At 35.1% G+C, this 14322-nt stretch overlaps 1 protein-coding gene and 1 long non-coding RNA gene across 2 annotated transcripts in view; one reads left to right on the forward strand and one right to left on the reverse strand.

Moving 5' to 3' along the window:
* LOC309855567 overlaps positions 1-14322 on the forward strand; it is a 1258688-nt gene that overhangs the window by 1208796 nt on the left and 35570 nt on the right. The gene's annotated exons all lie outside the window — the stretch shown is intronic.
* DIAPH2 (diaphanous related formin 2) overlaps positions 1-14322 on the reverse strand; it is a 919476-nt gene that overhangs the window by 840572 nt on the left and 64582 nt on the right. Inside the window, exon 4 of the mRNA XM_082715955.1 lies at positions 2219-2323. Within this exon, the coding sequence (XP_082572081.1) occupies positions 2219-2323 (105 nt within the window). The remainder of the gene's footprint in view (positions 1-2218; positions 2324-14322) is intronic.

Genomic DNA, 14322 nt, shown 5'->3' on the forward strand with positions numbered 1-14322 from the left:
GAAACCTTGTTACACGTAAGTAAACAGCCATATATTAAACAAATATTATTATAATGATCATGAAGAGGTCAAAGATAAGTAGACTGCTTGTCACTGAATGGAATCCCTCTCACCTTCAAAAGGAAAGTACATAATGAATTTTCTTGGTTTTAACAACAGAAAACACAGTACTAATTAATGTCTCCCCAAGGTAAGAAAGCTTTAAAACATATTTATCAACAGGTTTTCTTTCATTGTAACATCTGGTCCATGAAAAAATATTATCAAATAAAATGTATAATCTTAAAACTCTAATGAAAGAGCTATAGGTGCCATACATGTCAGGTGCTCATGCGTATGCTGAATGAAACAAACAAGGGTCATATACTAAATAGTTATAGTACTGATTTTGAGGATAATACCTGAAACAGAATTTCCATGTCTTTTGAGAAACATTCAATTCCCATCTTTCAAATAAAGCAATTCATGAGAGCTCATCCAACATTTACATAAATTTTAGCATTTTAATGTGAAAAATGAGTATATAACATAAATGTATGTATCTGGTCAGCTGAAGAGAAAACAATATGAGAATAAATAAAAGCAAGTTCTACACAGAGTAAAAATCAAAAGGTTAAAGAATAAGAGCTTTGTATAATCCTCATTATATTCAGTCCCAATTGCATAAACAAAAACAAATGAGCCAGAAACACTAATAAAATCTTATCATTAAAAAACACCATATGATTACTCATATATTATCTGTACTTTGTATTCAGATTTAGTTATATAGATTTACTAGTGTATTTTCCTTTAGGCATTTGAAAAATAACACTAAATGTATACCCTATATTTCCTAAAGCATTTTACTATTAACAGTAACTTGAGTGCAAAAATGAGAAGAGATTCATCACAATTTCAAAGTAAAACCCCATGCATCACCAAATTCTATTGAAAACAACACTCATGGCAAATTTCACCTATCACTTGAAACATATTCCTGCCCTTGGATACCAGAAGCAAATTAAAAAACATGCTGTTGCTCTGCTCTGGCAGAGCTGGAATGTGTTATGTTTAAATAGTTCAGCATTCAGAGTTAGCTTGTTTAAACTACAATATAAAATCAATACAACTGTAGAATTTGGGGCAAAGTGCATCAGTAATTGCAGTAATTACTGTATTGAAGCAGCAGTAATAGGATCGCCAAATAATTTTAGAATATATTTTCCAAAGAGGAACTATTTTCTTTACTGGTCAACTTTTTAAATTTAAAGTATGAATTTTTTACATGTAAATTCATGTGTGTTTATTATTTATATACATGCAGATAATATACATACCATACACATAAAATCAATGTGTTTGTGTGTGTGTGTGTGTGTGTGTGTGTGTGTGTGTGTATGGTATGTGTGCATGTGTCTACACACAAATATATATACATACTGATTTTATGAAGTCTAGTTACATAAAGCTTTTTCCTTACAGAAATCTAAAAAATACATTTCATCATTTCAAAATTACATTTCTTTTCTTGCAAAAAGAAATCAAACCTGAAGTTTATTTTTGGAAGCAGCTTAGGAAGTAATAAGCAACGCCATATATCCCATTAAAACACTGAAGTTTTTCCCGCTGAAAACAAGTCTTTCCACAGAACTCTACTTTCAAGTCTTTTGAAACACAGAGATTTCATTAAACTCCTTCCTATTAAGCACCCTCTTTTTTATTAAGCTGTATAATACCAATTATGAGGTAGTTTATACAGTTAGTATCACATAAAACAATGAAAAAAAACTAAAACAGCATATTAAAAATATTGCTAAAAATTTCATGCAAGGAGAAACCAGACATAAAGCTTTAATGGAAACTAAACTTGTGACTAGCATATGTTCTTGTGTTCTCCCTCAAAATTCAAAATTTTCATATAATAAACAGTATATTTAGTGGAATACCTATAAATTGCTGTGAATTTTTAAGAAACACAAAAACCACTGCCCCAAAACTCAATGGATTAACTCAGAGCCTTCTATCCTTTGTCTGTATTACTTAAAATAATGGAAGTCTCTATAATTATAAGCAGTTTTTAAATACATACTAAATGTGTAAAAAACACATGTATAAGTTTTTTCTGAATAGGCCATGAGTACAGTGAGGCAAGAACTTGAAGATCTGAGGTTTGTTTATTTTTGAGCAGGTAATGCTGAACTCATTATGGTAGTGCCGGGAAAGTGTCACTACTTACAGATTTGGCAGTAGCAGATATGTACTGGACAACCATCTCACGCTTGGTGGTAAAATCTTTGTTTCGTAAAGGAGCTTTACGGTCTTCATTAAGGTTCATGTCTTCCTGTTAGAAAGAAAATCTATTGTGAGCAATTACAAATTTCTGCTTCAGTTTCAAAGGTGATTAATAAATATTAATATTCTCTTTTAAAATATTCAGTCATGCTGTAACTAACGACAATGATCATTTTGGTCGATCCTTCACTATTATTTTTCACTCCAGGTACCATCACATTGTATAAGTTTTACCATGTATTCATGGTTCATATCTCTACCTGATCAACTAATGAACAGAAAGAAAAAATATTTTTAAGCTATTCCACAGAATAAATTGGAAGTTTTGTAGCATACACTAGATAACATTAGCACAGATATTAATTTACCGTGACAGCAAAAATGAATAATTTAATGTTTGGCATATTCTCCCTCGGGATCACTATTATCTAGAAGAACAAATCTGATTTTTTAAACTAACAGGAAATACATACCTATAATATATCACTGAAGAAAAATTATTGAGAAGTTGTTGGATTTGGGAAGCAAAAAAAAAAATCAAAAATACAAGCAGCTGTGTTGAGATGACAAAAAACTACTCACTGGAGGAAAAAATATTGAGTTACAAGAATACAGTTTTGAGATTCAGTAAGTTTTAATTTGACTGTGAATCTTTTATTATGTAATATACACACATGTAAATTTTTACTAGACCAATTATTTTTCTTCATTTTTAACCTCATATTAACCCTTACAACACATTAAGACACTCATGAGGGGTCACAAAACCAAGCTGGAAGTGACGATGACTCAAAAAGCAAAATTAGGAGCACTGGGCAGCTCAGTCACTGAGCGTCCAACTCCTCAATTTCAGCTCAGGTCATGATCTCAGAGTCATGAGATCAAGCCCCACATTAGGCTCTGCACTCAGCAGGGAGTCTGCTTGAGATTCTCTTTCCCTCTGTCCCTCCCCTGACTCACGCTCATTCTCAAATAAATCTTAAAAAAAGTTACACCAAATGAAAAGACAACGTACAGAATGGGTGAAAATGTTTCCAAATCACATCTGATAAAGGACTTATATCCAGCATATATAAAGAACTCTCACAAATCAATAATTTAAAAAATACCCAAATACTAATGGACAAATGATTTGAACAGATATTTCTCTAAAGAAGATATACAAATGATTGGTAAGCACATGATGTTCGACATCATTATTCATTAGAGAAATGCAAATCAAAACCACAATGAGATACCACATCTCACTCCCATTAGGATGGCTAGGATACAAAAAAATGATAACAAACATTGGTGAGGTTATGGAGAAACTGGAACCCTCACACATTGCTGATGAGAATGTGAAATGATACAGCCACTCCAGAAAACAGTCTAGCAGTTCCTCAAAAAGTTACAAAGTCGGGGCGCCTGGGTGGCTCAGTGGGTTAAGCCGCTGCCTTTGGCTCAGGTCATGATCTCAGGGTCCTGGGATCGAGTCCCGCATCGGGCTCTCTGCTCAGCAGGGAGCCTGCTTCCTCCTCTCTCTCTCTGCCTGCCTCTCTGCCTACTTGTAATCTCTGTCAAATAAATAAATAATATCTTTAAAAAAAAAAGTTACAAAGTAGCCACATGACCCAGCTTACAGTCAAAAATAATGAAGACATAAGTCCACACAAAAATTTGTACATGAACGCTGATAGCAGTAACATCAAAGAGTAGAAATAATCCTAAATGCCCATGAAGTGATGAATGGATAAACAAATGTGGTATGTCCAGACAATGGAATATTCAGTCATAAAGAATGAAGTACTGATAAATACCACTGCATGAATGAAACTTGAAATCACATCATGCTAAGTGAAAGAAACCAGTCACAAAAGACAACATATTATATGATTCTATTTATACTAATTGCCCAGAATTGGAAATCTATAGACACAGAAAATAGATTAGTGGCTGCCAGGGGCAAGGGAGGGGGAATGGGAGGATTGCAGTGTGCCTGCTGATAGGTATGGGTGGGTTTTTTTTGGAGTGGTAACAATGTTCTATGTTGATTGTTGTGATAGCTTCATCACACTGAATATACTAAAAAACACACTGAAATTTATATTTTAATAGTGAATTTTATGGTATGTGAGTTGTATTTCAATTTTTTAAAAACCAGTATTTTTTATCCTTTTATTCTCTTCATAATTCTAGCCATTACTATCTTTTTAATCAAGGAAAGTTATGAGCAAAAAAAAAAAAAAAAAATTAACTCATATGTAAGAACACAAGGGGGGAAAAGGAGCCATGAAAAGAAATCAAGCTGCATCTATCTATAGAATACCAACTTCACTGACAGCAAGAATCGCTTGATCTATATTTGCATGCAATGTAGTAACTCCTATGATCTGTTCAGTCAACAACTATAATTTCCGCTTATATATACAAAGGATCCTCCTTACTAACCACCTGGGTCACTGGGTCACCCCTATCTTTCCTATCTTATTTCCTTATTTCTCATTTGAATATCAGCCTTCTAACCTGAAGACAGAAGACCTTTTTCCCTCTCTCTCTCATAGGCTAGATCCAGCACTGTTGAGTCAAAGCAGATCAGAAAAACTAGGCTGGATAGCACTTTTAATGTAGTCCACAGATGCTCGTCTATGCTCAGAGTTGATTTCAACTAACAGAAAACCTACTACCTCTCAGGCAGTCCATCCCATATTAGGGAAGTTTAATTTTTCCCAAGTTTTTCTTTGAAAGACTAAATATACAACAGAACATAACAGCGAAATTAAAGTAGCAGGACTGTGTCATTATTTTTTCTTCCCTACTTTCTAAATACTGACTCACTTATTTACTGGACATGTGCCATGCACCAAGGACTATGCTAGGCTGGCTAGGGGAATGCAAACTGAAAGAAAGCTTGTACCCACAACTCAAATGAATTCTTTATGAAGCATTTCGACAATGCCTGATACTTAGTAAATACTATCTTTGTTAAATAAATAAAAATAAATAATTCATGGTCTAGTAGGGAAAAGATACATTCAAACCACTGTAACAGAGGCATGTATATGATGCTGTGGAAACACAGAGAAGATGTAAAGATCAATGATGTCTTTACCAGGATCTGGGTCTTACAGGCTGAGAAAAAGCTTAGTGAAGTCAAGGAGACTAGCAAGGTAACCACTGTGTCTTCTGTCATATTTGGTTGCTCAACAGCATTTAAACATGCTCTCTACATTTTAATACATTCTCACAGTACCAGTTCCACCTAACCAAGGAAGAATCCATAAAAACTGTATCTGTCAGACTCCCTTATAACTAGAGTACAGACATGTGATTTAGTTTCCACCAATGAAATATACTTATAGGATGTATAGATTCAGAAATGAACTATATAAAGAAGCAAGCCACAAGTAAGCAATCCATTCTGCTGAGATGGGTGGCAATACATAGGAAATATGGTTATGGAATAGTTGGCAGCAGCTGCATGTTTTTCACCATGATGGTTTGACCAAGTAGTTCTGGGAAGGCAACAGCTCCTACACTGGACTAAATTTCAGTTGTGTGGTTGTGAAAATTATTCTCATAGTATTATCTGAAGCTTGTTTCTGCAAACCCTCCTGATTCAAGAGCTACCTAGTATCTCTAAATAACAGTTATATATAACTAGCCAGAACAGATTCTCCATGTTCAATAATTTGGGCTACTGAAGTAATTCCAGTGACTAGTGATAAAAGCCTGAATGAACTAAGGGAGATGGTAGTCAGACTGGACAGAGATTAACAAGCTCAAGAACCATATAAATGTTATCTGAAGGCATCATTCTCTCCTTCAGGCTAAAGTAGGCCTACCTTAGTTTCATTTGACATGGCACAGTGTCCATATTTATTTTCCTAAAATACTCTGAGGTTTGATAAATGCAAGCAAGGAAAGGACTACCACTTCCATCCTCTTGAAATACTTCACCTCTTTTAATTCAGCCTCTGATTTTATGACCTTACTACTGGCCAGTGCATCATTCTGCTGACTCATAGTGTTTGTTTCAATCAAGATCCCCAAGCACTGCTCACATATGCTAAGCCAGGTTTCTAGAGCCTCAAAATATTCTGGTTAAATTATAGTCTCCTACGAATGTGGTAAGCATGAATCTGCACCCCCCCCCCCCACACAAGGAGAATCAACTCTGAAATGCTAACAAGATTCAGAGTCTGTATCTATACACCTCATGGCCAGGCCTAAGAGTGTGGTAGTGTCTCTAGGTCGAGTTGACTCTCCTCCCCATGATATGTCTACACTGTAATGAGCCTCCATTCAACTTTTGATGATACACTGCTAAGATCAAGCCATCAGAGTAGAATCATGGAAGCAGGCAGAATAAGAATATGAGATTATAAACCTCAAAAGAATGCTCTCAGTTTTAAGTGTGATCATGCACATTAAGCCTGGTATATATTAACTAGCCTTCAAAGAATGCTTTAATAAATAATAATAATAATGCAAGATTGTTTCTAGCATACTCTATGCTATTACACGTTTCCATTACTTTATTCATAATGCTGTTCTCTCTGCCTAGAATGCTATCATCTTCACCACCCTCTCCCTCTAATAACTCTCACCCCGTCTTATTCCACTAAGCCCACCCAAATCCTTATCTTGTCAACTCTTAATCCTTCCAATTTAACTTCAGAGATCCCCCCTAAAATATCTTACTTAGAAATTACTATCTGCATTCTATTCTTCCATATTAATTCATATATTACAGCACTTAAACTAAAACTATCTGATAAATCCATCTCCCCTAAACTCTAAGCTAACTTGAAGGCAAAAACTGGGTCTTTTTTTTTTTTTCTCCATACTCCCAGCAAAGACCACATTTCCTGGAATGACTAAGCATTTAATAAATATTTGTTGAACCAATGTGGTGTTTAGGAGCTTTTCTCTAAATATTTTAATTTGTTTTACAACTACTGACATTTTTTACTCTTATAAATTTGCCATATAGGTTGACCGGGAATAGATACCATTCATATGAATAAAAGAGACCATAATGATTCATTTTATTCTTATAGAAATAATATGCATACTTCTAATTAAGCAGCTAATATTTCCAAATCATTAACTCCAACCTTATAATATAATCATTAAACTAAACAGAGCAATACTCATAACTCAATATTAATTCAATACAATGTAACAATATGAAACTCTTCTAAACTCTCTAGTTCTTACAGTACTCAAAACACAAAACCAAGCTTTCAGTGTAACTACTTCTACAATACATGAGAAGAATATAGTATTTTGTAGTTTCAAAAAATGTTGTCTAAAGTCTAAATAACTGACCACTTGTATTTTCAAAGCCATATTTGTAAACACAAAACCATTTTTTTCTCCTTCCATACAAGCCATGATGCAGTGTCCCCATTAAAGATAAATTCACTTCTGGGGCACCTGGGTGGCTCAGTGGGTTAAGCCGCTGCCTTCAGCTCAGGTCATGATCCCAGGGTCCTGGGATCGAGTCCCACATCGGGCTCTCTGCTGAGCAGAGAGAGCCCGCTTTCCTCTCTCTCTCTCTCTGCCTGCCTCTTTAGAATAAAAAAAAAAAAAAAAAAGATAAATTCACTTCTTCATCAAATAAACATCATATTCTTAAAGTTATTACAGAGGAGTCATATGAGAATAGAGTCAAATGAGACTAAAAGTCCTACCAGCTGCCTATTCATTTTCATATTCATTCATTAATTCATTCTCTCTCTCACTCACCTTTTCCCTTCCCCTCTCATTTTTCCTCTCTTCACTCATAAATTTTTAAATGTGACAGTGTAATTTTGAAAACTTTCTTATATTCCAAAATCATTTTTTAACTTTTCCACTATTTTTCCTATTGTGCATTTTAAAAAGTAAATGTCAACCTTTTACATTTTTACATTTGTTCTTCCCTTCAAGAGAGACTACTTGTTCTTTCTTTCTATAAATTTGTTATAAATTTCTATGTATGTTCTATACTGATTCTATTTCTGTAATATGTCTTAATCCCAGTTTAAAGCTGCATTTTCCACGTGCTCTTTTAAAATCTGAACTTGCCTTCACCATCAAATGGTTGCCTTCCTCCTTGTGCTTCTTAGTAATTATTCAAATACTCTTTCACTTCCATGTTGAGGGAAACTGTGCCCCTGAATGGAATGAACCAAAGATATGCTAGTACCTAAAAATATACCCTAGCATAAATAATGATTATAGTTTTGATTTTATAGCATTTGTTTAATTATCTTTTCTTAACATTCCATAATTCCTCTACCTTCTATGAACTAGAAAGGATTAAACATTTCTAAAACTCTAATAAAATTTTCAAGAATTTGCTCCATAATTAAAGTCAGCCAATTCTACCTGACATTAAATAACTACCTCATGTTTTCAAAAGATCCAGTTAACTTTATTTATACTGACTGCAGTCATATAACATACAAAGCTCAGATGGAAAACAAAGTTAAAGGAAAAAAATTACCTAACTCTATTGTATCTGCAAATAGTATAAAGTCAAAAGCAAGAAAAAAGCATTATATTGAATGAATGTTGTTGAGTATGGCACAAGAACTCTTCATCTATTTCTGCTTTCAGATCTTATTCGGAAAAATGTAATTTTAATACTTACATACACCACTTTACTATCAAGATGGTTAATTCAGAATATATGCTGGATATTAGAAAATATAAACATTATTTTTACTTTCCCATAATCCTTAATTCTGCAACAGTGGTTTCCACAGTCCAGAGACAACATAATGGATCCACTGCAATTTGTGAAAGATATAAACATTTTATTTTAAAAATACAAGAAATAAGGTCTACTATTTAACATGGTAACATTGAAAGAATCAATGGATCCACAGGCCCAAATGGTACAGGAGGTATCTTAGGGCAAGAGTGAGATAGTCACAATGCACATCTGTACACTGTCAGTGTACTGCACCATACTGCAGCTTCCATGTACTTGGCAAAATGGATTTATGCGTTATTTTATCTAGCTTTGACTAAACCAACCATCAAAAATAACAAAAATGGAAAAGTGGTATTCAAAGAATCTTGCAAAGACAAAAGACTGAAGATAATAGCAAAAATGTAAGCACAAGGAAACAAGAAAATGCTAGACTGTTACATAACCTACTCCTAAGTCTGAACCTTCCATGCATCATATCATATGATAAAAATAATGAAAATTTAAGGCTAATAACCTAATACCACAAGATTAAAAATTATATGTAGCCATTTGAAATATGGATATATATCGTTTTTCAATGATGACTCCCATTTTATGTGCATACTGTAGCTTAAAATATTAGGTAATGATAGTACAAAGCCACCTCAAAGTAGCAGACCACTTAAAAGCCAACCATTCAGAGCATGAAGAGAGCTTTTTCAATTTTCTCAGCAATAATTAAAATCATGTGATACTCAATTCAGCACTTTAGTGCAGTTTTCTAGACTTAAAAGACATACGTTTAGAAGCTTCTTTTGAACTTTTTCTTTCATTAATAGCAAAAGATGAAAGTCCAGTGACATTGGGGAAAATCTTGGTAGAAGCTGAAGAAAAATATGCAAAACAACAGAGCATTAAACTAAAACATGTTCCTTTGTCAGCAAATACTGTCAGAAGACCCACAGAAATCATTGCTAAAACAAGTAGAAAAATAACTCAGTGCAGGAAATTTATCACGAAGTTGAATTAAAATAGTTTTTTTAAACAACTCAGCTTAAAATATTTGCTAGATTATTTCAATAATGAAATATAGAAAATACTTTTCTTTGAGTTAGTAATGGAACAAAAAACATATTACAGATATAAATGATTTACTTAAAAAAAGATATTTTATGAAAAAAACTGTGAGAACGATTCCTAAAAAAGGTTACCCCACATGTAAAATTTAAGCCAATCCAAGAAAGAAAACTGAAAACAAAGTCCACAAAGTGCTACAGTCAAAAAGGTAGTTCTTTTTAATTAAAGCAAGATATTTCAAATAATGTAGAATATCTGTAACAACTTGAAATGAGATAGTAGGTGAGCATGAAACCATACTGTACCTCACAGATATTTCTGGTTATCTCAACAAAATACTTAAAAACTGCTGAAATTTAGCATGACAGGCATTTTTTATTCATCAAAACCCAAAAATTCCTTAAAACTTTAACAATTAGTAAGAAAGTAACTGCTTTTCAAATAAATGTCATTTAAAAAAAAGAAACACATTGGCAGACCCAACTGCCTGATCAGTTTCCATCACCACTGCATGACTCACTTCTTTCTCCTTCTTCCTGGCAGCATTAGATCAACATTTATAGCAGACATGAGCACCCAAATATGGAGGTGAGGTTCTCTACATCACAAATGTGAAAGTAAAAATGCAGAGACCAAGACACTTATGAAATTAGTAGAAGCCCATTTTTTTAAAGCAAATTTTGATCCATTCATTTAAAAATATAAAACTGTAACACTCCAAATTAATTATAAGAATAACTGTCATCAAGGAAGATGGAAATTTACAAGTAATGATTCAGCAGAAAACCTCTGCTTGATTCACAGACTGCACTGAGAAAAGTTAGTACTATTATTTAATAAGTGTTGCTAATGATGTTCCTGTTCCACTGGAACCTACATATATCTGTCAGATCTTTGTTTCAATTTAATACACATTAAACCAAATAACCAAATGAATGAACTTGGAACTAAACCTTCTAATTACTTACTTTTCTAAATAATACACAAAAAATGACACACTGGCATTGCTCTCACTAAAATGTTAATCATAACAGCAAAGGATTTTATACCATTACTAAAACTTTAGAGAGGAGAGACAAGATGGCAGAGGAGTAGTGGACTGAAAGAACATCAGGTCACAAAAGTTCAGCTAGATAGTTATCAAATCGTTCTGAACACATACAAACTCAACAGGAGATCAAAGAGAAGAGCAGCAATTCTAAATACAGAAAATCAACCACTTTCTGAAAGACAGGACATGCGGAGAACTGAATCCAAAGCAATGGGAAGAAAGACCAGGACAGAGCGGCTGGCTCCGGGCAAGCAGTGGAGCACAAAATCAGAACTTTTAAAAGTCCGCTCCACTGGGGCGCCTGGGTGGCTCAGTTGGTTGAGTGGCTGCCTTCAGCTCAGGTCATGATCCTGGACTTCCAGGATCGAGTCCCGCATCAGGCTCCCAGCTCCTTGGGGAGTCTGCTTCTCCCTCCGACCTTCTCCTCTCTCATGCTCTCTCTCACTCATTCTCTCTCAAATAAATAAATAAAATCTTAAAAAAAAAAAAAGTCTGCTCCACTGAGGGATATCACTCCAGAGGCTAAGCGTAGGTGGAGTCCTCACAGTGACAATGGGGTCTCAGGGCGCAGGGGATCACTGAAAGAACGAGGGGGTCTGAGTGTGAAGGAGCTCCCAGGTATCAGAGAGGGGAAGGTGACTACAGAGACAGATCCAAGGATTGACCTCTCAGCTTGGGACTACCTTAAACCATGATGTGCAGCACAGTTGGACCACTGCTCTTTGAGCAGGGACTCCACAAGTGGCAGATCCAGGGAGACTCACATTCCTCCTCTGGAGGCAGGAATCTGCTGGGTTTGGAGACTCCACTGGGATGTGCACCAGAGACAGAAACACTCAGTCACAGACCGAATGAGCCCAAAGAACAGCCGGACACCAGGGAGACAAGAGTGATTGACACCTATTCTCTGAGGACACACTGAGGAGTGGGGCCCTGAACTCCCGGCTCCTCGGGGCTGGAGAATGGTAGGCTGTGATTTTCACTCCCATCCTCCAGAGCTCTAGAAAAAGCATTCAGGGGAAAAAAACACCCGATAGCAAACTCAGATTTCTTAGACTGGCCCCTAGCAAGGGGAATGAAATTCCATCTTGAGCAAAGACAGTCGAGAATCAATACAGATGCCCCTCCCCCAGTAGATCAGCAAGACCATCCAGCCAAGACCAAGCTCACTGATCAAGGAAAACAGCGGAATTCCAGAAGAGGGGGAAAAGAAAAGAATGGAATTCATAGCTTTCTCCCCAAGATTCTTTAGTCTTCAAAGTTAATTAAATTTTTTTAATTTTAATTTTTTCTTATTCTAATTTTTTAACATTTCTTCTTTCCTCTTTTAACATTTTTTAAATGATTTATCTTAGCAATACCTTTCCTAAAAAAATCTTTTTAAACATTCATTATTATACACATATTATATCCATCATTGGATATAACTTTATTTTTGTATACACATAGGCTTTTTCCTCTAAAAAATTTTGGCATGCAATTTCTTCTAATAGATAAAAATATACCCTAAATATACCACAGGGCTCTATTCTAGTCTCCAGCATGAGCAAATTCTCGCCACTTTCTTTTTCCAACTAACTTAGCAATTCCTTTTTTAAATTATTTTTTAAATTTTCATCTTTATACTCATATTCCATCCCTTCATCATTTTTAACCTAATTTTTCTATATGTATGTTTTTCTTTATTTAAAATTTTGGGAAGTAGTTTCTTTTTCTTTTTTTTGAAGATTTTTTTTTATTTACAGAGATCACAAGTAGGCAGAGAGGCAAGCAGACAGAGAGGAAACAGGATCCATGCTGAACAGAGAGCCTGATGCGGGCGGGGCTCAAACCCAAGACACCGGGATCATGACCTGAGCCAAAAGCAGAGGCTTCAACCCACTGAGCCACCCAGGCACCCTGGTAAGTAGTTTCTTCTAAGAGATCAAAACAGACCCAAAATCAAGTGGGTGGCTCTATTCTATTCACCACTCTAACATACATACATATATTTTTTTTTATTTCTATTTACCCTCTTTGTTCTCACCCCCGTTTTGGGTTTCTTCTGATTTGGTTTGCGTACATTTTTCTGGGGTCCTTGCCACACTTTCCGTATTTTATTTTCTTGTTCATACATTCTTATCTAGATAAAATGACATGGCAGAAAAGCTCACCACATAAAAAAAAAAAAGAAGAAGAAGCAGTACCAACGGTTAGTTAGGCACCTAATCAGTACAGACATTGGTAACATGTCAGATGGAGAGTTCAGAATGACGATTCACAAGGTGCTAGCTGGGCTTGAAAGAGGCATGGAGGATATTAGAGAAACCCTGTCTGGAAAAATAAAACCCCTTTCTGGAGAAATAAAAGAACTAAAATCTAACCAAGCTAAAATCAAAAAAGTTACTAATGAGGTGCAATCAAAAATGGAGATTCTTACTGGTAAGAAAAAGGAAGCAGAAGACAATATTAGTGATATAGAAGACCAAATGACAGGGAATAAAGAAGCTGAGCAAAAGAGAGACAAACAACCCGTGGACCACAAGGGGAGAATTGGAGAGATAACTGATATACCATAAGACGAAACATTATGAGATAACGGGGATTCCAGGAGAAGTAAAACAGAGAGGGGGCAGAAGGTATACTGGAGCAAATTATAACAGACAATTTCTCTAATATGGCAATGGGAACAAGCATCAAAATACAGAAGGCACAGAGAACCCCCCTCAAAATCAATAAAAATAAATCCACACCCCAGCATCTAATAGTAAAACTTCCTAGTCTTAGTGACAAAGAGAAAATCCTGAAAGCAGTTCGGGACAAGAAGTCTGTAACATCCAATGGTAGAAATAAAGACTGGCATCAGACTTATCCAAAGAGATTTGGCAGGCCACAAAAAACTGGCATGACGTATTGAGACACTAAATGAGAAACATATGCAGCCAAGAATATTAAATACACCTAGGCTGTCATAGAAAATAAGAGAGATAAAAACGTTCCAGGACAAATAAAAATTAAAAGAACTTTCAAACACCAAACCAGCCATACAGAAAATATTGAAAGAGGTCCTCTAAGCAAAGAGAGAGCCTAGGAGGAGACGAGGAAAGGAACAGAGACAATATACAGTAACAGTCACCATACAGGCAACACGGTGGCACTAAATTCATACCTTTTGATAGTTACCCTAAATGTAAATGGGCTAAAAGTCCCAATCAAAAGACACAGGGTATCAGAATGGATAAAATAACAAAACTTATCAATATGCTGTCTACAA

The sequence above is a fragment of the Mustela nivalis genome (assembly GCF_964662115.1).
Source record: "Mustela nivalis genome assembly, chromosome: X".
NCBI classification, from domain to species: Eukaryota; Metazoa; Chordata; class Mammalia; order Carnivora; family Mustelidae; genus Mustela; species Mustela nivalis.